Here is a 12,542-nt window from a genome sequence, read left to right on the forward strand (position 1 = left end):
AACACATTTCCGTGACGGGTATTCTTCACTGCACCTTAATTTCTTTAAATAGTTGCTATTTTCATCCTTGCCCAACACATGGTTTGTTTTTTCTGCCCCTGTTTTATCCTTTGGAAACATTGTAAAGCTGAATCTGTGGTCTATATGCCGAGCTGTACCGAGGATTCATATAGAGGAGAGGTACGTCCACAAAACATGCGCAATCCTTGCAGCACAGCTAAACAAAACTATGAACCAGTATATAATATGAAAATACATTGTATTTTATCCATCTAATGATATAGTGATTTGGTTTAGGTTTCCTATATAGTACTCCGTCCCATAATGTAAGACGCTTTTTCACACTAGTGTAGTGTCAAAAAACGTCTTACATTATGGGACGGAGTGAGTATAAATTTAGCCAAACTTTGCACCATTTGACTACAGATAAAATCTTCGAGCCTTGTTTTGGAGACGGAAAGCTCTCGGTAGGTTGGGACCCAAACCTGTCAGACTCGTGATTGATTTGAGTTGAATGCATGACAGTAACCACCGACGTCCTCTTAATTGCATGTATAAATTTTGACCGACCAACCTAGCTACTTCACATGGAGCAGCTGTCTGCAGCAGAGATTAAAGGCGGTCATCACTCATCACACCAAGATCAGAACTTGGGAAGCTGTGGGTAGGCTGGGCATGGATGCATCCATGGCGCCAACGGAGGGTGACGAGCAACCCCCGTTGCGCATGCTCTTCTTCCGGTTCCTCCTCCCCGGCCACCTCATCCCGATGGCCGACATGGCCGCGCTCTTCGCCGCCCGTGGCGTTAGGTGCACCATCCTCACCACACCCTTGCAAGCTTCGACCATCCGCTCCATCGTCGACCGTGCCAACACTTCCCTGGGGTCAGTGGATGTTGTCGTCGTTCCTTTCCCCGACGTCGGGCTTCCCCCCAGCGCCGAGAGCGGGACTGGCCTAACATCCAAGGACTACAACGACAGGTTCCTTCGGACGGCGGAGCTGCTCCAGGAGCCCTTCCGCCGCTTCCTGTCCAGCCACCACGCCGAGATCGACGCCGTCGTCTCCGACGGCCTCTTCCACTGGTCCGTGGATGACGCCGCAGAGCATGGAATCCCACGCATCACGTTCCTCGGCACCAGCATGTTCGCCCGTTCCTGCACCGAAGCCATGCTCCGCAGCAACCCGTTCGAGGTGTGCTCCGACGACCCAGCCACCGTTATCTCTCTGCCGGGGCTGCCGCACCGGGTGGTGGAGCTGCGGGGGCAGATGATGGACCCTGTGAAGCGGCCACATGAGTGGGCATTGTTCCAGCTAATCCACGCCGCGGACCGGCGGAGCTACGGAGAGCTCTTCAACAGCTTCCACGAGCTGGAGCCGGCCTACGCCGAGCACTACCGCGCCACCCTCCACCGCCGAGCTTGGCTTGTCGGCCCGGTTGCGCTCGCAAGCGGCAGCGGGAAGGACGTGACGTCAAGAGGTGCCGTTGCGGGCGCGCTCTCACCGGAGTCCATCGGGTGCCTGCGGTGGCTCGACGAGAAGCCGGCCAGCTCAGTGTTGTACGTCTCCTTCGGCACTATGACAATCTTCTCGCCGGAGCAGATGCGGGAGCTCGCCCGCGGCCTTGACCTCTCGGGCAAAAACTTCCTGTGGGTCATCGCCAATGGCAGTGCATCAACAGATCTGTGTATGCCAGACGGGTTCCCGATGGCGCACCGCGGGTACATCGTCCGGGGCTGGGCGCCGCAGGTGCTCATCTTGAACCACCCCGCCGTGGGTGGTTACATGACGCACTGCGGGTGGAACTCCACGCTCGAGGCTGTGAGCGCCGGCGTGCCGATGGTGACGTGGCCGCGGTACGCCGACCAGTTTCACAACGAGAAGCTCGTCGCGGAGGTGCTTGAGGTGGGCGTCGGCGTCGGTGCGGAGGACTACGCAACATGGATGGAGACCCACCGACTTATCGGCAGCGAGGTGATCGCCGAATCCATCAGGAAAGTGATGAAAAAGGAGACGATGTGGAAGAAGGCTGAGGAGCTCGGCGCCAAGGCGAGGGCCGCCGTGGAGAAGGGCGGGTCGTCCTACGATGATGTAGGGCAGCTCATGGAAGAGTTGATGGCCCGCCGGTGCTCTGGACGTACGGCTCGTGGACAATTGTGATCCGGCCTCCGCCGTGTGCTTCCCTTTTGCACTGTACCGTGTACCTTTGTCCACCACATTTTATTAGTAATAAAATAAATAAATTCATTTCATGTTCTTCTGAAACTGCTGGCTTCACTTTATAGATAAATCATTTTGTATAGTTGGGCAGGAGCTTTGCTACACTTGTAAATTAAGCTAAGAAACGGCGGCCGACGGCGACGGCGAGGACTCATTCTACGTGCAGCGGGCGGCGGTGTAGAGGGATGCGTATGTGGCAGATGTGCTGCGCGGTGGGCCGGCGTCGCCCGGGGTATGAGCTGCACGGTAGCCTGTGATCTTGTCAGGGTCTTCCCTCTGGATCAAGTGGTCGATCAGCGGCTTCAAGTCGCAGGCTCGCAGCTTCTCGTGCGGTGTCTCCTCCTCTGGCTGACGGTGTAGGGACTCCAGATCGTGGCTGAAAGGCATCTCATTTGCATGTATCAAGCACGTACGAAGGTACTTGATCCTGAAGTGCGGTGACTCCTTGCTACAATTGGCGCCATGGCTCGCGTACGGATGCATTGTCATCTACGATTACATCTTACACGGGCATGGTTACAAGACCTCGCGATCCCATGAAGGTTCGTGGCCGGCAACCATGGATCTGGTGGTGACCACCCGCGGCGCTATGATCCACGGCTTGGTGGTGGTGATTCAGATTCGGTCGACCGAGTGAGGATGACTGCACACTGTGCTGCAGCGACCTTCTACGTCTCCACAACAGCGATGGCCATTCTTCGGTCCATCTCAGGATCCAGTGGTTGACTTCGGCAGTCGGATGCAAATTATGAGCGACCACTTGACGCAAAGGAATGGTTGTGCAGTGGCGGCGGTCACATCGCATGTAACTGCTTGGATCGTGGAAAAGTGGCGGCGACAACACTTGCATGACTTCGATGGTGGTGCTACTCGAGCACCCGGTCGCGAGGTCCGGGGTGAAAGCCTAGGTCTGAACCGAACTGGTTATGTCTGGCAATGGCGATTTTTTTACGTCGTTACCTTGTTGAAGGCATGGTCTGGATATGCTCTGACTGATTCTTCAAGGTGAAAACATAGATTCTGCCCTTGGTGGTTGAATCCGGTAACGGCGACGCTTGAGTGTCGCTCTCTTCTTGAAGGCGTTGCTGTTGATGAACCTCGTTGTCTGTGTGGTGTCATTAGATAATTGGTGCGGATATGGTGTTTACTGTAGTTTGTCGATCGTGGCTCTGATCACTTTGGGTTTTTCTTTTTTCCTCGGCTACGTATAGCTTTGGTCTTATATGACTTTGCTATTTGCTGCTGTGTTTTTTGTGTGTGTGCGTTTGTGTTGGCTGTGTGCATCTTAGCTATGCAGAGGCTAGTTGTGTGCTCTTTTGGTTTGTATCTTCTTGATGCTTCTTTATGAGCTAATAAAATCCACCCTTTATTGAAAAAAAAATTAAGCTAGGAAACGTAATTACGTACGTGATGATGTGGTCTCATTTGATTGGATATTAGTACAAGGCAGGGGCCCACCCCTGAAATTCAGGACGGCCATTTAGTTACTTTGGGAAGGCTATGTTCCGTTGATTTTGGTCCGAAAATCCTAGACACACGGACAATCACGGGCGAATATTTCACACTAATTAACCTTCGCCCCCTCTGATTTGCATGGGACGACCCCGTTTCCCCCTTAATCTCCAATTAAACCATGCCAGCTAATCAGGTTCCGTTGATTCCGTAGTCATCCGCCCGTGTGTGTAGCATTGCCATTTTTCGTCGATGTAGCATTTTTGGTGGGCAATCTACCTCTCCTAACAGTGGGCCTCCTCTAAACTGGGATCTATACGTATTCGACAATCAAAAACAATAAGAGTGGCGCAAAGGGCCAACGCTCGGGTTAGCCACGTCATCGAGCCGCACTGTTCTGTCCAATCTTCGTGCCGTGCCTGGCCAATCCTGTCGTAGGATCAGGCCTCCTATCCAAGAAATATTTTTCCTTTGTTTTTCCCACACGCAACCTCCTCTCCCCACTCCTCATCGAGGGTTGCTGCCGCCACGGCCGCCACCGCTGCCCCCATCGCTGCTCCTGCTCTGGCCACCGAAGGAAGGCTGGCTTCTCGGGCGGATCTTCTCCTCTTGGTGATTTCCTTGTAGAAAGTTGCGGCGTGGCTCGAGGTCTCGTCCCGAGAAAGCCAGCCTTCCCACGGTCCCGCATCAAGGCGGGCGACGCTGATGGAGTCATGTACCTAGGGTAGGGTCACAGACCTGATCTAAGTACCCTGCCCAAGGACACCCTTAGAAGAGGTCACCTTCCAGTCGACCAACGAGGGACTCACTCGACTGACTTGAAGGACTCGACCACGAAGACTCACTCGACTACCAGGAGGTCAAAAGGCACTCTGCACTGCAACGGCCTGTAGTTAAGTAGACTTTATGATAGTTAAGACACTTTATGTGGGACGTTACCAGTAACGCCCCGGACTAAATACACCTTAAACCCTTCATTACGTGGGCTGGCTGGGGTCCTGGCGCACTCTATATAAGCCACCCCCCTCCACAGGCAGAAGGGTTCGGCATCCTGTAATTCATATACACATAATCCACTCGACCGCCTCCGGGCTCCGAGACGTAGGGCTTTTACTTCCTCCGAGAAGGGCCTGAACTCGTACATCTCTTGTGTTACAACCTCTCCATAGCTAGGACCTTGCCTCTCCATACCTACCCCCCACTCTACTGTCAGACTTAGAACCACAACAGTTGGCGCCCACCGTGGGGCAGGTGTTTTAGCGATTTTGTGGAGAAGTTGCGGTTCTTCCGAGTACTTTTATCATGATGACTGCTGGAGTTTTAGTTGAGGGTCGAGAGATCCGTCTCGGTGCTCTCACCTTCGTCGCCGACGACTCCGCCTGGCTCCAGGAGGCTCCACTCGACGTCGATGCGCTCCCCGTCCGCGGTGCGACGCATTTTCGCGCATGTGTCCGTGACGTTCTGCTGCGGCAACCGTCGACTCCGTATCGGTCGACTCCCCCATCGACCACCCTCCCGGTCTCCCGCCAGCGCAAGCGCTCGGGCCGGTCGAGGCTTCAGCGGTGGGTGAGGCACGCGGTGGCTCGCCAGACGGCCACCACCCAAGTTGCGGCAATCGAGCCCGACGAATCTCTCACGGCCTGTTTGATCTGTCGACTGGCTCCGTAGAGACTGCATCCGAGTGCGATAGCAGTGATCCAGCGGCGGAAATCCTGATGGTCGACGGGCTCCGCAGTCCCCCTGGCTTCGCCCGTGATGGTGGGGCAGGCGACGGAGGCAACCCCGCACGAGACCACGAAGAGTACCAGCCCGAGCCACTCGATTCTCTGCAAAGAGAGGAACTTTGCCGCAGGAACGTGGATGTCCTGCGTACTCCCATCGCAGGAGAAACCCTCGAGGCTCACGCCTTGGAGGAGGCTCGTTTAGCCAATTTGGCCGAACGCACTCGACTGGAGAATCTTCAGCGAGCACTCGACGAGCGCGCGCGGCAACGAGTTCCCGACACCAGTCGACGTCAACTCTTCCCGCCGACTTAGGTATATCGAACCCCAATCCAGAATTTAGCAGCTGCGACCCGTATAGCAGAGTCCATCCAGCCCTCTCAGTCGGAAGCTGGCAGAGGCTTGATGCAGATCAGGGATTTGCTCCGGGCAGCAGGAGATCAGAATTCGGTCGTGTCGCAGTCGCGCAACAGAATTCACAGTCGATCTGTCGCTGCGAATACGGTTCAGTCGGCTCACAGCCCCAGATCGCCTCCGCGGCGTGAAGGGCGCGAGAATCGGCGAGACCAATATGGTGACTGACTCGACCGAGATGATAGGCGTCGAGTGCCCAATTCCCCTCTGAGGGGTGGGTCTTACGCTCCTCGGCAGCAAGATGACAGACGTCAGCTCAGTGCGGGGCGAAGAGTTCCAGTCGACCCCAGAGAACCAGGCTTTGATGCGCGATGGGTTTCCCGCAGAGTTCTATCAATGTTTTTGGGACGTCATTAAGGCAGACTTGGTTCAGTTGTTTAACCAACTGCATACTGAAGACCTTGACATTTCTCGCTTAAACTTTGGGGAAATTATCCTATTGCCTAAGATTAAGGAGGCTAGTCGTATTCAACAATATCGTCCGATTTGCCTTTTGAATGTAAGTTTTAAAATCTTTACGAAGGTCGCAACTAATCGGTTGAACGGGGTGGCTGACCATGTCGTAAAACCCACTCAAACAGCATTTATGCAAGGCCGCAACATATTAGATGGAGTGGTCGTCTTGCATGAAACTGTACATGAGCTTCACCAAAAAAAGTTGAATGGTGTCATTCTTAAAATAGATTTTGAAAAAGCCTACGATAAGGTTAAGTGGCCCTTTCTGTTGCAAACTTTGCGCATGAAGGGGTTTTCACAAAAATGGTGTTGTTGGGTAGATAGCTTTGTCTCTGGAGGCAGTGTGGCCATAAAAGTTAATGATGACGTTGGCAACTATTTTGAAACAAGAAAGGGGCTTCGCCAAGGGGGCCCCGCTTCTCCTATTTTGTTTAACATTGTGGCCGACATGCTAGCTACCCTTGTTGAGCGGGCTAAGCTGGACGGTCAAATTAGTGGTGTCATTCCACACTTGGTAGAAGATGACCTATCTATTTTACAATATGTGGATGACACTATTCTATTCATGGATCATGATCTAGATACGAAAAGAAATCTCAAGTTGCTCTTATGTGCTTTTGAGGAACTTTCTGGTCTCAAAATTAATCTTCATAAGAGCGAACTTTTTTGCTTTGGCGATGCTGCAGAATCAGCACCTGAGTACGCTGAGATTTTTGGATGCCAGCTCGGGCAGTTTCCGATTCGATATCTGGGTATTCCCATACACTATCGGCGCTTAAATATCGCTGAGTGCAAGTATGTGGAAGAGAGACTTGAGAAACTCTTAGCCAGTTGGAAGGCCAAGCTCTTGTCTTACAGGGACGATTGATCTTGATCAATTCAGTTCTAAGCAACATGGTTTTATATATGTTGTCATTCTTCCACCTACCGAAGGGGGTTCTCCAGCGACTAGACTACTTTAGATCTAGATATTTTTTGGCAATGCGATAACGAATCCAAGAAATATCGACTGGCTAGGTGGAGCGTGTTATGCAGACCTAAAAGTCAAGGGGGGCTAGGAATCCAAGACCTTGAGATTAAAAACATTGCTCTTCTCAGCAAGTGGGTTTACAAACTACTCACTGAGAATAGAGTATGGCAGGAAATCATTCGCAACAAGTATGTGGGATCCAATGCCATTTCTCAAGTTCATTGGAAACCTGGGGATTCGCATTTCTGGAGTGGTGTGATGAAGGCCAAGGAATTCTTTCTCCAATTTGGGACCTTCTCAGTTAGGGACGGTTCTCAGGTTCGATTCTGGGAAGATACCTGGCTAGGGAATAACCCACTAATGGTGCAATATCCGAGCTTGTATAGGATTGTTAGGCATAAATTCGTCACAATCAAACAAGTATTAGGACAAGAAAATCCTGATATTTCTTTCCGCAGGGACCTTTTTGGCCCTCGCCTGACAGCATGGAATGAATTACTCACTCGCTTGGAGGACATTCAACTGTCAGGTGAGCCGGACATTTTTCGATGGAACTTGCATCAGAATGGCAAATTTTCTGTCAAATCCATGTATGATGCAATGGTTCATTGTGATGTTCCAGTTGATAACAGGAAATTGTGGAAGCTCAAAATCCCTCTAAGAGTGAAGATTTTCCTCTGGTTTCTTAACAGAGGAGTCATCCTAACTAGAGACAATCTGGCACGACGAAGCTGGCATGGTTCCGAGACATGTGTCTTTTGCCAACATGACGAGTCTATTAAACACTTATTTTTGGAGTGCAAGTTCGCTCGGGCAGTTTGGACCATAGTTCAAGTAGCTTCGAATATATACCCATCACGTAGTGCACGGAACATGTTCGGCAACTGGTTGCGGGGTATTGATAAACAATTTTATGCACATATTCTTGTGGGAGCGGCGGCCTTATGCTGGGCACTGTGGCTTACCAGGAACGATGTGATTTTTAATAACAAATGTGTCTCATCTCCTATGTAGGCTATTCATGTGTGTACACGATAGCTCTGTACTTGGTCTATCCTGCTGAGGCCGGAGAACAGAGAACTTTTTATGATGGCGTCTACACGGCTGGAGCGTACGGTCAGGGAGGTTTTCTACCCCCATGGATGGCGGTGTGACCTACGGATAGGATCTGCCACTCCTTTGGCTGGACATGTTTTTTTGATTGGCGTTGTATCGAATTATTTTTTGCTTTTAGGGTACTCTGAACTTTTTTGGCTGTGTGCATTTAGCTATGCAGAGGCCGGGCTTTCTTTCGATGCGATCGTATCACCTCGATATATCTATTCAATGAAATGTCCTTTGTCGAAAAAAAGTAAGCTTAGCACCAACAAGTTAGACACCTATGCTTTGGGGAGTTGAGTTGCTAAGCTATTTAGTATCTTATATCTAAACACCTTTGCATTGACTGGTTCATCATGTCCATGGCGACTGGTCAGCTGCCGACCTTGGTCTCCGGTCCAACTACGTGCTGGACTGTTGTACTGTGGCATTTATAGCGTAGTGTAGACGGGGTTACTGCATCGAAGACAAGTCGTGCAAGAAAACAGAAATTACAACTACATACGGGAGCTGACGAATCCAACGTGTGCATTTTCGGCCTACCAATAGACATGTAACCCTCCCAATAGTCTACTCTCTACCGTGTGCCGCAGTCCCTTGTTCTCTCTCGTGCTTCAATGAGACGAGAGGCACAACCCCTCATACGTTGGTGTTCCTCCTGCTTCACTAGAAACACGGGATTAAACTTGCACACATGACCCTCGACCAAAATGCTACTGTAGGGCAACACACACATACTTAATTAGTTATAATCTTGGACCGATATTACTCGGGGCTCTTGTCCATAGTCACTGTGAGTTGGTAAGCAGAAACCACATGACTTTGCTAGTTTTTTTTTTTTTTTGAAGCGACCAGCGTGAGCTCTGCTTTTTTCATCAAGAAGAACATTGACCGATTAATAAGAAAATTGGCCGAAAATCGAATGACTTGGCTAGTTTAGAATTCCATGTCTTCTTCAAGCAAGATGTTTATACGGAATCAACTACCTCCAAATTCCGTCACGTCCATGGCATGCCAACCGCGGAATTCCATGCACATGCTTGGCATTTGATTTTTCAACCATTTCGCCGTGTGTAGTCCCTGACCAATCTTAATATCCGATGAACGTATGATGCTACACTCACCCTAACTTTCTGGTTCAAACAGTAGAAACGAAAAGCTCGCTCACACACACACACACACACACACACACACACACACACACACACACACACACACACACACACACACACACACAAATACAAATACAAATATGTTGTAACAAAAAATAAAATGGAAATACCTCAAAATAAATAGAAATGATCTAGTAGCCATGAAGAAATCATCCTTTCATCAAGCGAAGGCAATCTTTTCTCTACTTTCTTTCTATCTCTCACAACTCAACAAAACTCCCACGTGACACCAGTAAGAGAGCGTACGAGATTGAAAACTACCAGGTAATTAGTTCACAAGATATTTAAAACCTCAAACCACGTGGAGAATCCACTATTCAGGTACATGAGCTATAGAAACATTTGTCGCGAATGAATATATAGTCAGTAGTTTGCACCACATCAAGGTTAATTGCATTTTTCTTCCTTTGTGCAACTGGTCAATTGTTTTTTTAGGACCAAGACCAGACCATTAGTTCGGTTTAGTTTTGAAACGGCACTTTGTAGTAGTCAACAATATGGTGCATCAACGACTATTAAATGAGACCGGACAAGTATTCTATAGACCTCATGCAAGTCAAGAAACCTCGGTGCATCTATAAAACGCCTGTCCTGCCCGACTAGTAGTTCTTCTCATGCATCCACCTCCAAACGGTTCATCCTATTTCCAATTTTTTTCAGCTTCAGTGCAGGTCTTGTCTCTGGTTAATTGTTGTAGGATTATAGCTACGCCTGGTTCAAGCACAAACAATTAGTACGTACATAATCTCTCTCTCTCTCTCTCTCTCTCTCTCTCTCTCTCTCTCTCCATATGTTTTTGCTCTATATTGTGTAATTGACAACCTTTATCCTCAGCAAGATCTGCATAAAGTTGAGCGCTGCATACGCATATGGACATGGAGAGGGTCACAATACACACGGCAGCATGTTTCACCATAGCATTCGTGGTTCTCACCACGATCATCTCCAAGATCATTGCAAGAATCAGAACCGTTCATCTTGTGCGCAAAGGAGAAAGATCACCAATTACTCTGCGCCCACCACATGTTGTGAGTGGAGCTCCTCTAATGGCAGCCCTGCTCACACTTGTGACGCCCAAGAAGGGTTTACATGCTGCAATCCATGAACTACACATGAAGATGGGAAGTGTGTTCACAGTGAACCTTTTTGGGCTAAAGAAGGTGACCTTAATTAACATTATTTTGCAGATGGCACGAATCTTAAATTTAAGAGTATTCTTTGACTTACAATCTCACGTACATGTCATCAATTTTTGAAGGTTACATTTTTGGTTGGGCCAGAGGTCACTCCTCATTTCTTCAAGGGATCGCCATCCGATATCGACTTCGGGGATACAGCTAAGATCATTGTGCCCGTCCTCGGTCCAGGAGTTCTGTTTGGTGTGGACATGGCTACCAGGAATGAGCAGATCCGATTTTGTACCAAGGCGATACAGCCGGCGAGGTTGCGAAGAGATGTTCATTCCATGGTTTGCGAAGTGGAGGTATTTTTTCTTTTATTATATAATAAAGATATATCTTTCCCGGCCTCTGCCTCAGGGGATGTACGCAACCTGATTAGGAACGCAAGTTCCTCTATTTTGATTGATATGCAGCACTTAATTACTCCACCTTATGATTATTATTTTTTGATTATAAATCTTTTTTTTTAGAATCCTTGATATGGAAATTTTTGTATGTAGGACTACTTTGCAAAATGGGGACAAAGTGGCACGGTTGATTTAAAGCATGAGCTTGGCCACCTAATCGTGTTGATCGCAAACAGATGCTTGCTTGGCAATGAGATCAAAGTCAACAACTTGGAAGAAGTGTCAAAACTCCTCCATGAACTATTTGAAAACAGCTTCCACATGATCAACTTATTCTTCCCGCACCTCCCAATTCCGCCGCACCGCCGACGCGACGAAGCGCGTGCAAGGCTGGGAGAAATACTCCACGAGATAGTGAGATCACGTAGAAGAATTAGCCCAGCCCGAGTTATGGACAACAATGATGACAACGAAGGCGATGTGTTGCAGAGCTTCATAGACTCAAAATACAGTGACGGCCGATCCATGACAGAGAGTGAGATCGTCGGGCTACTCATTGCCATCTTGTTCGCCGGGCAGCATACGAGCTCAAGTAGCAGCACCTGGACAGGAGCTTGCCTGCTAAGCAATCAAAAGTACATGACAGCTGCCATGGAAGAGCAACAGAAAATCATTGAGCAAAATGGAGAACCCATTGACTACACCATCTTGTCAAAGATGGATACCTTGCGTTTCTGTATCAAAGAGGCACTGAGGCTTTATTCTCCGACGCCATTATTACTTCGTCATGCACACAAGAGCTTCGCTGTGCAAACCAGAGATGGCATGGAATATGAGATCCCAGAAGGGCATGCTTTGGCGTGCTCCATAGCAGTAAGCAACAAGTTGCCTTACATATTTAAGAACCCTAATGTGTATGATCCATGCCGGTTTGGCCCAGGAAGAGAGGAGGACAAAACTGGCGGCAAGTTTTCAGACATATCGTTTGGTGCTGGGAGGTATTCTTGCTTGGGACAGGATTATGCTTTCATGCAAATCAAGGTGATATGGAGCTATTTGCTGAGGAACTTCGAGCTTGAGTTGATCTCTCCTTTCCCCGAATTAGAGAATGATAAAATATTACCAGGACCTAGAGGAAATGTGATGGTTACCTACAGGAGAATGTCAATAGTTACTTAGCACGATGCATGTAAAGTAATTAAGTGTAAGCTAATTATGTGTTGGTGCGTGGTTTTTATACGTGGTAAATTAATATGCTAAATAAATGCTAATAAAAGGAGGACAAATAGAGTTGTGCGCATGTGTATGTGAGCTAAATCATGCACCAAAAATAAAGAACTTGTTGCATCTTTATCTTGACCTAATATTAAAGGACGGAAGCTTTCTTAGTTCTTCATAAGTCATCTTCTTATATCCATTGATTTTGTGTTAACTATAAAGTTTGACGGCTGATATTTACAAATAGATCTACAAACAGGTAATAAGGTAGAAAAAATCGCTGCGGAACAAAGTCT

At 48.8% G+C, this 12,542-nt stretch overlaps 2 protein-coding genes across 2 annotated transcripts; both read left to right on the forward strand.

Annotated features, from left to right (window-relative positions):
- The first annotated feature begins 583 nt into the window (after nt 1-583).
- On the forward strand, nt 584-2,262 carry LOC123043132 (UDP-glucose flavonoid 3-O-glucosyltransferase 7). The gene has a single exon (XM_044465483.1). The coding sequence runs from the start codon at nt 676-678 to the stop codon at nt 2,155-2,157; it is 1,482 nt and encodes a 493-aa protein (XP_044321418.1). The 5' UTR covers nt 584-675; the 3' UTR covers nt 2,158-2,262.
- Nucleotides 2,263-10,340: 8,078 nt separating this feature from the next.
- Nucleotides 10,341-12,207, forward strand: LOC123038761 (obtusifoliol 14-alpha demethylase-like). The gene is made up of 3 exons (XM_044462242.1): nt 10,341-10,660; nt 10,759-10,983; nt 11,182-12,207. The coding sequence occupies exons 1-3, from the start codon at nt 10,370-10,372 to the stop codon at nt 12,205-12,207; spliced, it is 1,542 nt and encodes a 513-aa protein (XP_044318177.1). The 5' UTR covers nt 10,341-10,369.
- Nucleotides 12,208-12,542: the final 335 nt, after the last annotated feature.

The sequence above is a fragment of the Triticum aestivum genome, chromosome 2B (assembly GCF_018294505.1).
Source record: "Triticum aestivum cultivar Chinese Spring chromosome 2B, IWGSC CS RefSeq v2.1, whole genome shotgun sequence".
In the NCBI taxonomy this organism is placed as follows: Eukaryota; Viridiplantae; Streptophyta; class Magnoliopsida; order Poales; family Poaceae; genus Triticum; species Triticum aestivum.